The 19,970-nt window shown below is 34.1% G+C and overlaps 1 protein-coding gene across 1 annotated transcript; it reads left to right on the top strand.

Moving 5' to 3' along the window:
* Positions 1 to 1,649: 1,649 nt before the first annotated feature.
* LOC311215038 (transmembrane protein 180-like) lies at positions 1,650 to 15,321 on the top strand (the record flags this gene model as incomplete). Its single annotated transcript, XM_084295996.1, has 6 exons — positions 1,650 to 1,802; positions 2,570 to 3,304; positions 5,597 to 5,751; positions 7,279 to 7,362; positions 8,354 to 8,497; positions 15,101 to 15,321. 6 exons carry the CDS (start codon positions 1,650 to 1,652, stop codon positions 15,228 to 15,230), a joined length of 1,401 nt encoding a protein of 466 aa, XP_084152122.1. The 3' UTR covers positions 15,231 to 15,321.
* Between the last annotated feature and the right edge of the window lie 4,649 nt (positions 15,322 to 19,970).

The raw sequence follows: 19,970 nt of genomic DNA on the forward strand, positions 1-19,970 counted from the left end.
AACTTAGTTCAAGTTGTTTGTCAGCTTGATTTTTTTTCTTACCTGTCAAGAGAAGTTATCTTCTCTTTGCATATAGATTCATGTGTGAGCACCTTAAAGATATGCACAAAAAATGTAACCAACCACCTTTTATGTGCTCTGTAAGTAGTTCACTTTCTGTGTTTGGGAGGGGATGGAAAAACTGCTTTTCCACCCTCTGAGCCAGAATAGATGCTTCTCCAGCCTCTACTTGATTTGCAGCTTTTGTCTGGCCTCACCTGGTGATCAGGAGGTTACCATCTGCCCTCACAGCAGCCTGTCCTCTGCCACTTTGTGAACCACAGGAAGCAAGAAGGTTGGAAACCACCTTGCTTTAAATTTCCTGTGTCTTTCATGGTTGTGATCATTGATATGATGAGTTCAGGGAGTTGCTTGTAGATGTGCTTATCAAGCATATTTTCAAACCAAGCAGATACTCAAACTGTGTATTTTGATGGATATTTGAAAATTGCATTTAGGTTAAAATTGTAAATATAATGCAGAGGAGCAAAATGTGGGCTATTGACAGCAGGTTGTGAAGCTCTGGAGTTAGTGTGCATAAGGCTGAAATGTGAACCTGAAGTATCTCCAAATTACTGGCAGACGGCATCTTTCAAATAGATGTAAAGAATACTAAAGACTCAGTTAAAAAGAGGTAACTAGTAGAGTATTTTTGTATTGGGATCATAGAACTGAATCTGGTCAAGAACCATAAATGTAATCATTACTTTAGAAGGCTGAGGTTTCCTGAAGATAGCTATTTTTCATGGGATAGATTACACCAAACATACTTCAGTTAATTGCTATATACGTGGAAAAAGTCAGCATCTTAAAAATGTTGGCTGAAGATCTGTTTGATATATTACAGAACTATATTAAAGTATCTCTGTTACTAGGAAATACTTTAAGTGCTGTATTGCCCTATACCAGTTACTTTCAGGATTTTGTTTACATGTGGTCTCTTCTAGTAGGAAAATGTTTAAACTGTTAAAAAGTGTTTTAATGGTTTTATGGCTTCTGTTCATATCTCATTTGTTTATTAGTTAAAAGCACTGCTTCCATGCTTGTTAGCTATTGACATTTAAAGATGCAAAAACAAAACTATACTTGTTTTGAAAGAAATACTCATCTAAGTGTATGCTGCATTTGACATTCATAGCTATGGAATACGTAGGGTTATGAATTGAGTCACTTCATTCCTACACAGCTTCATAATTCTAAAACTACGTAGCTAGCAAGAAAGATCTAAAATTTATGCAATTACTTGAACCTCTACACAAGCATTAGTGTTTGCAATAGCAGATTTTCATGCACCAGTTTGGAAAGGATTCTTTTCAATTTCTGTCTACTTGTTCTATTGATTTGTAAGCATTGATTAGATTTAGAAATGTCACTGACTTCTTAATATTTTGTACCTATTCAGTTTTGTGCTCAGTGTCTTATAACTCAATAAAATGTGTTGCTAATTTTAGAAGAAAAAGTGAGGATGGGGAAGTTTTCCTATAAGAGTCCATCCCTACACCTCTGAAACAAACCAATCTCCCATAGCATTTTATTTAGAAAATTATTTTACCAACTTCTGTAATTTTTTTTTGTAACTTGAGGAAGAAGAGATTCGTACAATTTGGAAGATGAAGTTTGTTTTGGGAATTCAACCTAACGCACTGGCATATTCCATGACTACATTAGGTGCAGGAATGATGAACAGTATCTTTAATTTCTACTACGTTAAGCTTTTCCTAAACCGATACAAAATTTCAGAAGTAGCGTTTCATCAAGCACAGGTATTGTACAATGGAATATTTTGATTACCATTGTGTATTATGTGTCTGTGTTATAACAAAGTGTTGTTGTTGTTGGGTTTTTTTGTTTGTTTGTTTGTTTTTTAATGAATTTCTTTTGAATGCATTGCAGATCGTTTTAAGGTACATTAACTTTAAATTTAGTTAATTTATATACAAGTGAAAATACACATAAAACCCATTAGTTACAGTCTTTAGACTAAAAGACTCCAAACTTCAATTGCTGGAAAGATTTTTACCTTTGATAGTTTCACTTAATGTTTTAAACTAATCTTGCACCTTAGCTCCATAGATATCCTTAACTTTAGTGCTTTCCATTGAGGTATTCAGGTACTTAAATACTGCCCTTATTCTGCAAGTCATTATCCAGGTGTCCAACTCTTGTTGTAAATAGACTCCTGAATGTAATAGGCCAGCTCATGCAGTGAATTATTTGCTGTGAGAGGTTGCAAGATACGTCCCGGGTATAAAAGTGTTTGAAGGAGTGAAGTCTAAGAGGTGCAGGTTCACTTGTTGTTTATACCTGCCTACTTACTCATTTTGGTTTCTTTCAAAAATTAATGTAAATCTCTAAATACCTTTAAGAATTTGGTCCCAAGTTTGGTTTTGACCTTTCATCTTTTTTTATTCCTTTAATAGAAATTAATGTTAAATAAATACTGTGTGTATTACTTCAGGGTTTGTATAACCTCTGCAGGAAAATCACACCAATGATAAATTCTGTTGTGTTTCTTGCTTGTTTGCCCCAGGTTGTATTCATGATATGGAATGCCATTAATGATCCTCTTTTCGGATATATCCAAGATAACTCCAATCTCGCATGCTGCTCAAGACGCCAGTTCTCAATTTTATATGGAGCTCCTTTATACGCGTTAGCCTTTTTGCTTCCTTGGTTTCCTTGGAAACATTATGAAGAAGGTGACTGGCTAAGTGGTCTTCACCTTATTGTTGCATTATGTGCTTTTGATGGTTTGCTTACTTTTGTGCTTCTTGCGCAGTGCGCGCTCTTTGCAGAAATTTCAACAAGACATGAAAGTAGGCTTCAGCTTATTAAATACAACCAAGTAGCAACATTAATCGGATCTACAAGCATTCTCTTTTGTGGTCTAATATCAGATAATATGGAAAATTTTGCCAATTTTCAGGCTTTTGCTGTTTTGGTTGCAGCATTAGCAACAGCTTGTATGTGTTACACAGGCAAGTATAGTACTAGTCAGTATGAACAGCGAGAAGTGCTTACAGAGAATGCTAATCTAGAAAATGGTGATAGAGTTCTCTCCTGGTCCTCTGTAATTTCGTTGACCAAACAGATTATGACAGAGAAAAACTTTTTATTTTTTGTAACTATGAACTTCTTCCAAGTCTTTCACCTAGCATTCTGCAACAATTTTATGATGATCTTTGCGGATAATCTCATTCCTAAGGATGTCCTTTCTTCCTCAATAAGAAGTATCATGTATGGAGCTGGCTTTATTTGTCCTCAGGTAGGCAGTATCACTTTCATATTTCAAAATATGAAAATATGGTGTTTTAGTAGTTCTTATTAGATTAAGGTATCTATTTACAGTGTTTGTTGAAAAAATGGTGTCTCCAGCTTAAATGACTGGACATACCAAGAAACAAATCTAGCTCAACAATGCCCTGAAAGAAGAAAGTACCAGTAGGTATGGAAGGTTTACCAGAGAAAGGACAAGCAGGCAGACTGGTAGAAAACCACTTTACAAGTATGTGAAATGTGAATATGCAAGGAATTAATGTTTTGTGGCCTACATGATTTGTAATGCCCAAGTATAAAGGAATGAAAAGCACGCTCAAGATAAAAAGTTGCTAAAAGCAAAATCTATATAATTCTTAATTATTTTGTCTTTGTTTTTGATTTGTAATATATGATGAAAGAGTAATCTCTTCTTCAGGAAGTTTCTGAGATAAACTGCACAAAACACTGGAAAAATTAATTAGGTATTAAAAGCATTGTTGAAATATATGAAAGCAAACAAAACTCTAAATGGCTTGTTTTGGAGAATAATTCGTTCCCATCTATTTTATTGTTTACTGTCTTGGTCAGCTACATTTACTTGGTATGGAGAAAGATTTCAAGACCCCAGACAGAGATGGTGGGAGGAGCAGCAGACTGTAAAAGAAATGAGAACCCAAACCAGTAATGTGTGAGAGCAAGAAAGCCAGCAAAACTATGTCCCACTGGATGTAAACATACTCGTTTTTCAGTAGGTAGAATCTAAAAGAGGATAACATGGAAGTGCACCTGGAATTCACAGTTCAAAGTCAGTTAGATTTTTTGGCTTTTGCATATATAACATGGAAGTGACTTTTTTTTTCTCCCCCAGATCCTAAACATACCTTTTCTATTCCATAACACTTAAATATAAATCATTTCAACTTTTATCCTTACCACAAGTTTTATAGTTTCTTCTTCTGTAACTCAGATAGGCTATGAACTTCAGAAATAAATCAGAAACTACAGAAGTTAGGAAAGCTTAAATACGCTTACACTCAATATATAGCAGTCACCACTGGTGATACAATCAGCATGACAGTGTGAAACGAACAATCTTTCAGAAAATGCATTTCTCTCTGGTCCCCAGAGACTCTTTGTCTAGGAGGTCACTGAACCATAGAGAGTTTTCTGTGACCTTATTTTTCTCAGGTTTTGTCCCTTTCAGCTCAAGATATAATAAGAGAATTCTCTGGTGGCAATGGCCTGAACTTCACTTACTGGAAAAGCACCCAGCCCTTGTAAAATAAAGCCCCTTCTTATGAACCGTGCTTTGACAGCCTGTGCTCAAACAGACTGCAGCTTCAGTCTCAGGTTCCTTTTAGTAGTGGCTGCAAAGAATAAAATCTGCCTACAAGGGAAAACTTGTTGCTGAAACAAAGGCAAATTTAAATGTAAAGCATCATTATGTTAGCATTTTTTCTTAAATTATGCTGTCTTAAAATATGCAGATAATAAGGAATTTTCTAAATCATAAGTGCTTCCTGAGAGAGGGTTATTTCTAAATTATAGGGAGACAAGGTCATGTTCTTTACAATAGCATCCATTAAATAACATCTTACAATTTCTAGTATAAGCCCATTTATGAAAAAAATGAAAATAGCCTGGAACAAGGAGTATGTTTAGTTTCTTACAATCAGATTTTGTTGCTATACCAACTTTCTAGATTTATTTTACCTCTTTGGTCATTGTTCTAAGTAGAAGACGAGCTTGGAAATTGTATTTGCCATAGTAATTTTTGTCTCGTTGTAGCATCCTGGTCTTATTCGTTGTGTTAAAGAATCCAAATGTGAGAACAAATGTATAAGGAGATTTCCTTCTTGTTCTTCATCTGAATATTACACTGTCCAGGAAAGAGAACTGATCAGCAATTAAAATTCAAGAGGCAAGATGCTTGGTTTACAGTTAACATGCTGCAAAGTTAATTGTTTAAGAAGTATCAGACAAAGATCATGACCATTAAATAATAGTGAGGCAACGTGGGGAAAAGTATTTTCCTCAGAATGTAACAGTTCTTATCTGGCTAGTTTTGAGGGAAAGGAAACCATTCTTACCCAGTAGAGGTAGCATAGAATGATCCAGTAAATATTTTCTTTGTTGAATTCTTATATTTTAATTTGGTTTGTACATTTTATAAAGGCTTTTTCTTCTTTAATGGGTAGTAATGATTTGTTTGTGTCTGTTCTGTTATTTATAGCTCTCCTACTGCTGAAATACTATACTATGTCTTTTCCTCATATATGTGTATATGTTGTCTTTTCAGTGCCTTGTTCTTCTCAGTCACGCTTCATTGAAGAAGTTTGGTTATTACAGAATCATCTTGTTTTCCTTTTACTTTGAAGGAGTAGCTGCTGCTGTCATGTTTTTTCTAGGACCAGAACATTATTATCTTTTGGCATTTTATCTCACAACAAACATGTAAGCAAGTATGTTTCCTTTTTCATAGACACAACTTAAATAATTCTAACAGAGTGGACAGTTGTTTCTAATAGCCTGAAGATTTTGCCACTGCTTTCTTTCTGTTCTGTTTCAATCATCAGAAAACTCAAAACTCTGCTAACAACTTCTTTCAGCTTTCATTTTAGTATGCTTCAGCTTTCAATTTCTGCTTTAAAAGAAGAAAAAAAAAAAAAAAAAGGTTGATCAGTGACTATGGTTTGCAGTCAAAAGCTTCCTTCCATGTGTCTATTTTAACGAGACAAATTCAGATTCAAGGTGAGCAGAACCTCTTGCTGACTACAAAGATTTCAGTAGACGAACTCTTCAGTGAGTGTTTGCTAGGGAAGCCTCGGACCACATTATGTACTGCACGAACACTTGTGTACTGCACTGCAAAATAAGTACCAGTAAGTCAGGTATCTATTAGGTAACCAATACTAAGTTGCATTTTCAATAGCAATGGGGAAGTATGATGCCAGGAAGTAATTCTTTAATTGAGGAAGCACATTAGAATGTTCGCAAAAACTTATTTAGAAATAAAGACCTGTTTGTATCAGAACATTGTTGCAGCAGTTCATTTTTCTCTCTTCATTTTTTATTTCATTGCTTTATTTCTACATGTTCCTACCTTTATTTTCTTTCTCTCTTTCTTCTCTTTCTTCTCTTTCTTCTCTTTCTTCTCTTTCTTCTCTTTCTTCTCTTTCTCTCTTTCTTTTTCCCCTATTTTCATTCTCATTTTCAGTATTTCAGTCATGGGCTACTGTAACACTGAATTGTGAGACTAATAAATTGCATTTCATTACCTGCACATTTTAAATGACGAAGATATATTTGGATTTCCACAGGAAAATCTTAAAAGGTACCTAAAGACTTTAAAGTGGTAATTGTTCAAAGCCTCTCATAAGTAAAAGATAACCACAGCTAAAATTTAACAAAATGTTGAAGTCCTGATACTTGAATTTATGGTTTCAGTTAGCAGTTTAAGAGATTTGTGCGTGTACGTATTTAAATGCATATATGCATGCAAAATGTGAATACATACATAGGAGTGCAGATAAAATCTTTTTACTTTTCTAATTCTTTGAAATTCGTCATGCATGTGGTCTTTCCAGTCCTTTCCATGTCTATCTCAGATTTCAAGAGGACATTTTGATTTTTTTGTTCCTATAAGGTGTGTTCTTTTTCTTCATGTCACTTTAAATGACATTTACTGATAATATCAAGCAAGTATTTGTGACTCTTTCCTCCAGTGTCCAGGAAAAAAAGGGTAAAAAAAAGTTAGGTCTGCATATCAATTTCTAATTCTCAATTAAGAACAGACCTACCAATGCTTTCAGAACTTCTTTTTAAACATACATCACCATGTTTTAATGAACATCTCAGTTTTGTGTGTTTGCAGAAATGTCAGTGTAGTTGGGTTCATGTGCTAGAATTAGGCATCAGTAACCATTTTTATTTTGAAAATGTGTGTTTAAAAAGAATCTTAATTATTTTGTCTTTCTTTAGGGTAGTTGTACAAGCTTCATTTAGTTTGTTCAATTTGCCCTTGGCAGATATTGTTGATGCAGATTTAATAAAGCACAAGCGGAGGTATGTCATTCCTAACTGTTTTTCTTGAAATACGCTCTAATTTCTCATGTTACTATTTAGTAAGTTAGATTATATCAAGGGAAGGCAGTGAGTGATCATGGGTGCTCGACACAGAAGTACTTTTTGTAAGAACAACGTAGCACAAGTAAAGATAAGAACTTTAATGAAGTTTCCTGCCATTACTTCAGTAGAGCACTTTGAACAGCTTATTGGGTAATTTCTAGTTTTAATTGCACCATCGTATAAGCCAAGTTCTCCAGGTGGCTTTTTTTTTTTTTTTAGTGTTTGTTAATGTCAGCTTAAATTGAATTATTTTGTAACCCTATACATCTATTGTCACCTTCCTAACATGGAAAAGGAGTTTAGAAAGTTTTACCTATAGTACTTAAAGTGCAAACTTCAAAGTCTGAGTGGTTGCTGTTATCTCTCTGAAATAAAAATTGATAAAACCAGCTGTGAGCTAGCATATGACAACTCATGGGTCTTTTGCACTTTGATAAAAATCCAAGCAACTTCCTGTTGGTTACATCAATGTTTGTATTAGTACAGATTCAATCTTGGTCAAAGGGTATTACAGGACTTCACCCTCAAAGGTGAGAACTGTTGCTTTCACGGAGAAAAAAAAGAATCCTTTTATGGCTTCATGTGTGTAATCTTACATTGTAATTAATTTTCCATGCATTGTTCAGTCTAGCTTAGCTCCAATAATTACTCAGTGTGCAAAAGTTGAATTGTGTGCAAGTCATTTGAGAACTGGGGCCAAGCTGTATATAGCCCAGAGGTGGTTTTTTTTTGTCTTTAATTTCCAAATAAAATGAGATTTCATTATGATAGCTGATCTGTTTGCAATCAATATGTATAAAATATAAAGCTAGCTATTGTGAGTTAACATTTGCATATTAACGGGATTTAGAGAATCATTATTGTAATTGATTCTACATACTAATAACGTGGTGTTGTATGTTTGTTTTTATTTTCTGAAATATTTTAGATCACCACTTTCCTCTATGGTTTTTGGTACCAATGCTTTATTTACCAAGCCTGCCCAATCTTTGGCTCCAATGCTTGTGGTTACCATACTAAATCAATTTGGATATGAGAATTTGAATAATAAAGTTGCTCAGCCTGATCCAAGGTGAGTTCAGAAAGGATGCTTTAAATCACAGAATTTAGAGTGAAATAATCCTGTCATTCAGACAGTAAATGGAAAACTAATCTACCATCAGTTTGCATCAACTGTTCTTCAAAAATATGAGCACTTTAAACATATTTTTCATTTGCTTTCTTTTTATGTATAGAAGTAAAATGTTTTCTAGATTTTTTTTAAAGGAATAAATCCTTTATTAAACAATACATTTAAGCACACCTACCTAATTTTTTGGGGAAAAAGGATACATTTCAGTATTTGACCATCTCCCTTTTCTTTGTGGAAAAATAAGAAAAACAGTTTGAGGTCACCTACTACTTCTTATTAAGATAGATGTAGTCCTGGCTTCCGTGTTTTGTTTATCTCACAAGCCTATTTCCTTGAATATATAATCATAATAGGTTTGCTTTTGGGATATATTTTTTATTTGAGAGAAAGCAGTATAATCACTGGAGGGAGGGGAATTTACCTCAAATAGGAGTATCATTTTGGCTTCTACACTACTTACCATTCTAACGCAAATGATTTCATTGCATTCCCTACAGACCTTAATATGCAGCATAAAGCTGTGGTTGCTAGTTAGCATGTTGGAAATGCATGGACTTTAAAAGTAAATAAGTAAATTAACAGGGAGTCAGTACACTGAAAAGGTCAAACTGTTTATTTATGTCCAACAAAAGGAAATAACAACATATGGAATTATTGGTCAGCTCTAAAAAGCAAAAATTAGTCTGATTAGGATTTGTTTGAAAGAACAACATGGATATCCTAAATACTACATAGCTCCTCTACTCAATTCTGATTAGAAAGCTTAAAAAATGCATAGAAGATAATTATTCTATACCAACTTTTGTGGAGATAGCTCTTGAAGGAGAAAAGACTGGTTACGTGTTACCTAAGGCTAAGAGAGTATTTTATATATGAGGAAATTTCTAAAAAAAAATATATGAGGAAAAGCACAACATGAAAGTGCAACAGGTAGTCTTCAGAAAAGTATCTTGACATAAGCAAAGAAGGCTTATGTCTGAGGCTATGCTTGAGAACAGTTGATTTGATTTTAATGCATTCTGTGGATAGTCAGCCAGTGAGATGATGTGATAAGGACATGAACCTCATTATAATGTCAAATAAGATGAGTGATTTTTGCAGAAGAGTGGTAGGTTGAACAGGATGTTGAATTATGAGAAAGCTTGAATATATTCATCTTGATGATTCAGAGAAATTCAGATTTCAAGCAAGAAAAGTTCAGATCTGTTCCCTTCTAACCAGAGAAACGATCCCTTTGTGAATGGATTTTAAATCACAGTAGTTCTATTTTTTTTTCCCAATAAATAGACTCTGGACTATAGCAACAATAAATTTATTGAATATAGAGTTGAAATACTTTGATTACTCAGTCTCTAAAACCTGTATTTGGAAGTGAGTCATGTTGAAACTGATTTATGTTGATTTATTTTACTAGTGCAAGGAACAGCTTAAAGGTACAAAGTTGAGATCAGTTAATCAAAAATGCACCCAAAATATTCTGCATATATACCTTGCCCACCCCCTCAAAAAGAATGTCTTAAATATAAAAGAGTCTGCACACATTCTGTATATATCTGTGTTCATGTGCACATTAGACTTGAACTCCAAAATTGACCATCTGAGTCTGATCTTAGTCATTTGACATTTCTTCCAGCTAGCTGACAAATCCTGCAGCCTCTCTGGAGAAGAATTAATAAAAATCTGATATTAAAAAAAAATAATTTCTGGATTGGTCAGTAAGTGCTTTCTTTGTGAGCGGAGTACAGTGTGCACGTCCACAAAGACCAGACTACTGAAGATTGTTTCTCGGGAGTCACTTTGCCCATGGCGATGTACTCTGACCATTGACTGAGCTAAATCACCTATATATATTCAAACTCTGTCAGCTGATCTGTGATTTCAGCCATACATAGGCAGGCAGCTAATACACAATTGTCTCAGGACAGAGTTGTTTTTTGGGGACAAACAGAAACTGAATACAGGAGATCACTTCAAACATGCTCAAATTGTTAACAATATTATAATAAATAAATAACATGTGAATTACATGTAACAAAATGTTATGACCCATGCCAATACAGTCTCAGCTATGTCCTTCCTTCTCCAATGCTGGCAATATCTAGTAGGTGCTCTAAAAAGCCTTAACTTTATTAGATATTAGTGGTAGTGAATTGTGAAGATAACACAGAGAATCCGTATTTTGCATTACTAAAATGTTTGGGCCCTGAATAAATGTGTTTTAAGAGTTTCCAGCAACGTTATTCACTAAGAAAAGAAAAAAGATGCAAAAACCATAAACTAGTCAGCAAAATTTGCTGAATTTTAAATTATTCTTTTTTTTTTTTTTAACTGAAAATTAAAGCCTAACAAAAAAAGTACCAGTACTTAGTTATAGTGAAAATGTTAGTGTGTTACTGTTACAGGTAGGCAGTTCCTTCTTATGTACAGATACTGTCTGTTGCATTAGTTTTGTTCCACATATTCTCTCACAAAGTGGAAGAATCTCAGTAAGATGTATGTGATTCGCTGTGGGTTTTGTTTGGTTAGTTTGATTTGTGTTTGTTGTTTTTTGTTTGTTTTTGTCTTTTGTATGTTTTGAATGTTAAAGTTCTATGGAATGAACATAGAAAAGTAATTTCCAGGCACCTTACTTTTCTTCTCTTTTGGGCTCTAAAGTTTGAACATTGGCTTTTGTATTCTCAGCAAATTTCCAAGCTTTTGCTGGAGTAGGCAGCCTAGCGAGGTGGTGGATGCCCCATGCCTGTTACTGTTCAAGAGGCATATATAATTAGGGGCATTAATGCCCCTAATTATATGCTTCAACTTCTGGTTAGTCCTGAAGTGGTCAGGCAGTTGGACTTGATGACCTATGTACGTACCTTCCAACTGAACTATTCTGTTCTATAAAGCTTTTTCCAGCAATGAGTGTACACTTGACAAATTATGGGAATAACCTTTTTCTGTTTCTTCACTCTTATTTTTGTTTAATAATGTCATTTCATTTTCTCATTTATTGATACATTGCTTATGCAAGACCACGTGGAATGCTGGAGCTCAAACTTTCTGGATGACTTCAACTAAAAAAAAGGTTCTTACCTTATGGCAGAAGGGTGTGTCTTTTTCTCCCACGCTTCATTTGTTTTATATATTTTGAAATCATTTTGCTAGCATACTCCCTTCAGAAGTGTCCTTCACAAATATTCTGTCTTTGGTGCTCATCTTGCACTGTATCAGAAGGAAGATGTCAATCAAAAGCTATCTGCTGAGCAAATCATGTCTTCTGACTCTATGTCTCTGGAAAAAGTCTGTAAGATGGCACTACCTCACCTATACCTCATCAGCATTCCAGTAGTGACATTTTGATTTTTCGGCTACGTGATACTATCTATGGCTCTTTGACATTCTTCATGATCAGGGTATTTCATTATTGTTTCAGCAGAGTTAATAAAACTCTATTAGAATACCAGCCAACTGTAAATTGGCAATTTTTAAGCTTGTCTGTTTTTTGTTGCCATTGTGATATTGAACAGTCTGCACACACATATTCTCTGCCTGCGTAAGAATAACATTCCTGACCAGCTTATTAGGGCATCTGGCATGCTCTGAGTCAAATTCTTATCCCTGGAGATCTTTTGAGACAATAGTTTGTCATCATCTTGGTGGCTTCAGTTACAGTTGTATTCTGCAGGGCACCCAAGATGGTAAGACAGTGAAACAGTTTTATATGGAGAGTGAAGGCCTAGAAGAAAAGAAGTTTTAGTCTCCCTTCTCGTTTCATCTGGAGCACCTCCAGGCTGATGGTTGAGATTAATTAAAAATGATAAAATGCTTATCACTGGATAGCGATCCCTGTACTGTCATAAACGAGGCATACGGAAGATTGTAATTCTTCTTCTGTAATTAAACCCTTGAACTGACCTTTAGCATCACCAAATTCTTACTTACCACTACCTGTATTTACTTCTGCCCCAATGGTATTATCTTCTTAGCCATCAGTATGTCTTCTTCCTTAGGAGAAATCCACTTCTATCTCATTTTTCCCTCTGGTTTTGTAACTCTGAAGTGTGACCTTTCTGCTATGAACTGTGTATTTCTCTTCCAGAAGCGTTCTTGCCATTCAATATATCACACATGTAGTTGGCTGATATATGATACACAATTCTCTGTGTGTTACACATGATTCCATATACACTATACATTAATATACTTATTATACTGCATTTTTAGGGAATGGGGTTTTTTGTAGTGGAAGATACCTTAGGAAGTATTTTTAATGTGACAGCTTAAGATTTGAGCAATAGTTTTCAGAATAGAGTGGTCCTGTTTTGTTTTGTTTTGTTTTCTCTTTTGATCCATCATGATAGTAAAATGTTACCTGTCTCATATGGCTTCATATTTTGAAATACTATCGTTTATTTTATATTTCGCTCTGGAAAAGATACCTAGTTTAAAAACTCCCTCTTCTGGAGACTTGCTGCAACTGCAGTTAACTTTTCTTAAAAGTGTGCTTTTCAAATTCATTCTTCAGAAGTAAGTTACTTGACAGTAACTCTTCATTATGTAATGGAGGCACTGTGATCTGTTGATGCATTTGTACTGAATTGCTGGACTACATCACGTTCTATTCAGACAGATATTAGGGAGGTCTAGGGGAAGATGCTATGATTTATTCCTTCATGTGCAAGAAATGACTATAGACTTGGAAGTTTTTGATAACCGGTTCAGCTAATGATTATGATGAAATCTGAGCACTGCTCTTGATTTATTCTGGTCCCTTAATGAAATATTTTCCCATTCATTGTTCTCCATACCATAGATACTTTTTGTAAGTTGAGCTTTTACAACACAACAATAGGCATTATTATTTTCTTAAACCAATATTGCTTCACTCAAACCAAATCAGGATTGCATCAGTGAAAGTCAGTAATTTGACAGATGTTCTTTCACATTTGTCCTTTTTATATAAATGTGGAAGGATTTTAGTACTGAGAACTGCAATCCTCTTCAGTGTGCAGAACAGCCAAAGTACAAACCCCAATGTGCTGTTAATTGCATCTTAGTCCTGTCTGCAACTGCAGATAGGTGAGATAGGTAAGTAGTTTGTCTGTGGCCTCTCTGCTGACACTACTCCTACAGTTAACTATTGACGGTTGTGATGGTGGTGTGCATGATGTGGGCCCTTGTTTGCTTTAGGTGGACTGAAAATGCAAGTGAATACAGGCCAGTAAATAACATGTAAATAGTTTATTGTTGCTACCAATAAACACTGGCTATGGACCAGTGACTTGCTAGTGAACATCTTCCATTTATTAAATGCAATTGCCTGAGTGATTAACTCACTTGAAAGCCTGTGTTTTTTTGTTTTCTTATGTAGCATTAATTTATACGGGATTTGAGATAAATTGGGATTGGGATGGGGGGGTGTACATGCATGCGCTCAGTTATATTCGAGATTGTGAGCATTTTTCTGTTAAATACAGTGAAACATGAATTGATTCTTTTGTGATATAAAGAAACTCTTAGATTCCATTCAAAAGCTTACTCAAGTTTATGAGAGTTTTTTCACAGATTTCAGGGGCTTTTTGGATCATGTCTGTAGCTGTTCTGTGAGTCTCCCATCTCACCCCGAATGCTAATTAAAAATAGATAATAAATTGTCTCTTGGAGAGAAAATTAATTTAGGGACTGTTTCTTAGCTTCAGTTGACTTCCCTGATATTTAAGTAATTAGAATCCAATAATTAACAGAATGCCAGTAGATAATGATTCTAGCTACTAGACGAATACCAAAATGTATAATTTGAGATGTCAGAAACCATGCTGTTCAAAAAAGGAGGCTTTTAACTCTCATGTTCTCCTTTCTGATTCGTAGTTGTTGATACTTTTATTCCTTAAGAAGATTTAGATCAGGAAATACTATTCATCCACAAGAATAAATAAGCATCTGAGTGTTAATTTCACAAGTATTATTTTAGTAGTTTATATAATCTTTTAATCCCTTCTTTTAAAACAATAAGATTAATTTAATCTTTGTATATGAAGCAGCCTATTTATTACACAGTATAGTGAGTTTTGTGCCTTAATCATGACTCCCACCTAGCCCTCAGCAACTATAGTGGTATTTTATGTGGATAGCTAGTAGTTCAGATTTTAACGTAAATAAAATAGTTTCATGTTAAAATGTTTGTGTCCAGTACTGCTTTTCTTTATCTTCCAGATCTTTCAGTCTCACTAAACCTTTTCAGATGCTCTGTTTTATAATTGAATTATATTGCTTTAAATTCATTTCTATATTAAATAATACAGATATGTAGTAAAGTAGTTATCTCATTTCCTCCTGGCTATTATGAGAGGAGTAAACAACGTAAAATCTGAATGTAAAATCAGAAAAGATAACTGAATACATCTCAGTGATACCTAAGATAATAATTCCCTTATTTAGAATTTATTGTACCCAGTAATTTGTATGTGTATGTAAAGTGAATGCTTAAAAATAATTTGCTATGAAATGACCATGAAATTATCTTATTCATTTTGAAATCTGTGTTTTCATCTTTTTCACCAGTTTGTTTTTAGGTCTTCACGATGCCATGTTCTATTTGATCTGTCTGGTTCCGCTTTGCATTGCAGTCGTGCAGATCCTGACGTGGACTCGCTTTTCAATCCAGAATAGTCATTTAACAGCTGTACATTAAATATGTCACAGGTGGTCATTAAAACTTCTGCTGAACTGGACTTGGTATGTTTTAAATGTGAAAAAGCAAAATTGCTTTAAGTAGACTGTTAGACCAAATAATGTTTGAGCCATTTCAATACATTGTGTTCTTCAGTATAGTAGAACATAACGCAGATCACATTCAGCCTTAATGCTGATTCCCTGTACAGAGGATTTTTTGAGTTCAGCTATTTGAATGTGATGTGTTTTATCCATAATTACTTATTAAAGTAATTTCTGGTATATACTGGTCACTGTTTATCTCCTTTGAAGACTGGATATGGCAGATCAGGTAAAGGAATCCCTGGAATTCAACGATAGTGTATGGTCTTAAGCTTACTGAAAGATGGTGGATTAATTCTGCCATATCTGATAAAATATGAGATCTCTGGGGATAGTCCAGAAAAGCCCAGATAGACATCCCTCAGGGATGGCAGGGAGATGAAGAGAAAAACATAGATGGTATCTACCAGACCATTAACAAGACAAATCTGCCAACTGCTACAGGAAGCACCAAGAATAATTAACTACCCTGTAAAAGTCTATGCAGGACTAAATAAGAAGATTAAAATGGTGTTCAATGAAGTGTTTCAGGTTATGGGAAAAGCTCCATACTTCCTCATTGGCTTTCCAAGTATCTCTAGTTGGTGGTAGGTAGATGCTGCTTTCTGGCTTTTTGAATGGGAAAATTGTTTTGAGGTACTGTATTATTAGTAGTTGATACAAAATGTCACTTCATTCTCCTACGAAAGACATCAGCATATGGTTATAGTAGGGTTGAACTAGTTGGACAAATGTAAACACACGTATTAAATCAAACTGCTTGGTAATTTTAGATTGGCAAATTAATTCGCTGTGCTCACAGTTGAAATTAATTTCTGATTAATCCTTACAAAAATCTTTTCAGCTTTTAAATGGATCCTGTGATTTTTATAAAATAAAGTTTTTGATACAATTTCAGAAAGATTGAATCCTCTCTTTATTTCACACATGTTGTAATGATAAGATACATTAGCATGTTTTTAGTACTCCTGTTTAATAGATACTCTTTTTTCCTCCAATATATCTAGCATTAGAAAATCTGTGTGGGCAACAATGTTTTTCAAATTGTATAAGGATAGATAGTTTAAGTATAATCTAATCCCGCCTCATTTTCATTCTGTTTTCCTTGGTCAAACATAATTTTAGAATCACCTTTCTTACAGAGCGCCAGTGACTTGAGAGTACAAGAAGATGAATTGCATGTATCAAGATTTTAAGGTGTTAAATCAGCTCATTTATCGTGATAGGAATCTTGGAAACAAAAGGAGTGTAAGAATTTACTGTGCTTCTTGTTGGGCAATAGCCTCGTTTAATGAGAAGGTTTGAGATCTGAAATACTAGTCTTGAAAAAATAATATTTTATGCCTCAGTTTTTACATTCACAGAGTAGTGAACAGAACAAAACTGTTTCCTTGCTTTTACAAAGTGTTTTCAAAGCAATGAGTGAAAAAGTGTAATACCATCTTTTAAATATTTAGAAATCCAAGTGAACCCTTTGATATGAATGTGAAGGTTTATGTTAAAATGTAAGAAGGAGGAAACGTGATGAAGTTTTGTTACCTGTTTTTATCTGTACTGTCAGAAATACTGTTATTTATTCGCTTAGTACATGCTAATAGCATTATGCTCATATACAATTGTCAGTTGTATTTACATATCCAAACAGAATACTTGCAAAAATACCAGAACAGATATGGACTGTGTGTTTAAATTCTGATTTTTAAAAGATGTGCTGTGTTCTATGTATGAATTTTCTGTCTAAAAGGATGAAGGAGAAAAATCTGAAGGAATTTAGGTTAATGTGATACTTAATTCAGTATATGAAACTGTTTTCTCCCTGATTATTCCTTTTTAAATGGGAATAAATAACGTACAATAGTTTTATTTTTCTTTACAGTTTACATATTTTCTAATTTTCATATGCTCATCCAATCTCATAAAATACACATTTTCTGACGGGTGAATATGTTGTTGCATAAATAGTGTTTCTTAGATGACTGTGTTTATTAATTTCTTCTAATACAGCATTATTAGTTACAGTGAGTAGTTAACAACTGGGAAATCATGGTGCTACCTGACAGGAAAACTAATAAGATGTCAAACTAATTAAGAAAATTAATAAGTGTCAAAATAATACTAAGAATTCTTTGAAATGGCCAGATTTTTTTCTTTCTTTCTTTCTTTAATTTTTTCATTTTTTTCTTGGAAGTTTTTTTTGATAAAGCTAGTATATTAAATTACTGAAATAAAAAGGATTAAGGGATGATACGACTGAAGGCACACCTTGAATAGCTGCTAAACTTCTGTATATTTAGAATTAAGATAGGAGAAGTAAATAGTCAAAGATTTCAAAGTGAGATTACCTTAAAATATGAGGTATTAATTGTGTTGAGTAACCCAGTTGAGAAAACAAACCCTAGAAGCACAATACAAATAATTGAATAGGAAAATGTTAATCATTCTTCAAATTACTAGAATTTTGTATTTTCTCATCTGTCCTATTTCTCTTGATATAAGGGCAGGAAAAAGAAAGCATCTTTCATCATACTAGCAGTCAATCTAAAAGAGAACTGGAAAACTGGCTTAAATTCAGGTGGTAGTCTAACCACAAAAAGTAGTGACAGGAGGTTGACAGTATTTTATGATTGACATCGCTTGTTCTCCATTTCTCTGACATTCATTAAACTTTGTTATCCTTTGCTAAACCTACATGATTGGTTTTGGCTGTGACTCAAGTAAAGGATGATCAAATTCAAAAGTTCAGTGTCTTGTAACAGCTGGTTTGCCTGCTTTCTCTCCTTATTAGCTCATAGTATGTGAGCTTGAAATCCCACTGCTGGAAAAATGCCACAATTTACTCTTGATAATTTAAGAATGTCTAAAATAGCCTCATAACTGATAAGGAAGATTTAAGTGTGTCTAATGTAAAATAGGAAATGTTTTGATAACTTCAGGGAATGAGAATCCCATTACTACATAGAATTTCTGTATAAATCCTGAGAATTTGGACCTTAATACACTGAATGATTTTTATTTAGTGAAAATCAATAGATAAGTGTTTACCAGTTTTAAAACAATATTATCTAATAGTAAGAAATTTAGTATAATTTTATATAGTAGTAATATAATATGTGGTTAGTGATAAACTGAAAACAGATGGAATAAATGACGATGAGTATTTAAGTAGGCAAAAATTAGATTTATACTTTGTGGTGGTTACAGGCCTGCCTCTGTCCTCATTTTGTACTAAATGACCTTCTCAGTCTCCTGCTGTGCTGATTTTGGAACTGCTCAGTAATTCATGAATACACTCTGTTGACATGGCTAGTAGGATGTTTACATTTGAATACCGTTGTGTAGCTTAACGGTTGCTGTCAGGAAAGACGAGCAGGAAGGGAAAGGAACAGTTAAGATATGTTTCATCTCCACAAACACTTATGAGTTCTTTTTTACAGTATTACACCAGCTCAGGAAAAAGCTCAGTAATACATGCCATCAAAAGAATTCAAGCTGGTTTTGTAAAGGAACATACAACCAAGACTGGTGGAGTCCAGTTGTGTCCAATCGTAAAGAGCTGGAAGGACCCAAACATACCAAGAGGAATGTGTGAAGGAACTGGATTCCTAGGTTACTTTTGGGAGAAAGGATTTTAGAGCAGGTATCTGTATTTGTTTATCTTACACCCTCTTTCTAGTAGTTGATTTCTTACTACTAATAGTAATAAAAGGAAAAGTTGTTAAACTGCTGTGCTTAATTGGGAAAATTACAGTCCTAGAATACATGAGGCTGTGCAGCCGGTCCTGTAGCTGTGTGGCCTGTTCCAGAAGACAAGGCTCCTTGTGATCACCACAAAGCAAATGCAGACTGTCTTAAAAATGCTCCTTTCTAGGTCGGTATTCAAAACCTTTGAGTATGTTTTAGACCTTCTGGGCACTAATTATTAAATAGATAATATAAATTTTCCACCAAGAGAAAGAAGAAATACTACCTTTCTCCTGTTGAGGAGAAAGTAGAAAAGTAGTTTTTTTGTGTGTTTTTTTTTCTTTCTTTCAGAAATCCTCCCCAAGCATGCTAATTGCTTTGAACGATGTATGCATGCATGCACTTATATAACAAATAGTTTTCTGTGAATGCCCAGCAATTGATATAGGGTACAATTCCACCAGGGTATGTGTAAATAACAATATATTAAAATTATTACCTAAATGTGCACGAATAGTGCATACTTTATGGCCTGTCCAGAAAAAAAATATGTTTAGTATACAAATACTGCAGCAAAATATTAATGACAAATGTAACGCTGGATAGGAACTTTGAAATGCTTTATTAAAACATACCTAGGTTGGACACTAACAATGCAAAGATGAAAGCTAATGTATTTCTTATTCAGTATGCAATTCATTGCCTATATTTCACATGATAAAATATATTTCCTTGTGAAGAACATGTAATTAACCTGAAGCAATTGTATTTATTAGTTTACACATTGCAAGCAGATGTCTGTTTAAAAAGCAGAAAATGTAGCTTTTGTCATTTTGGATTTTGATTATAAAGTTGTTTTATTCCTGAAGGGAAAAATAAGCTAATCTGTCTTTACAAACAAGAATGTACATATAAAGCAGAGTCCTGATCCCAAACCAAATAAATAGACTGAAAAGCGCCTTAGCCCATCTAACTA

Source organism: Netta rufina (genome assembly GCF_964035555.1).
Source record: "Netta rufina genome assembly, chromosome: 15".
Lineage (NCBI taxonomy): Eukaryota > Metazoa > Chordata > Aves > Anseriformes > Anatidae > Netta > Netta rufina.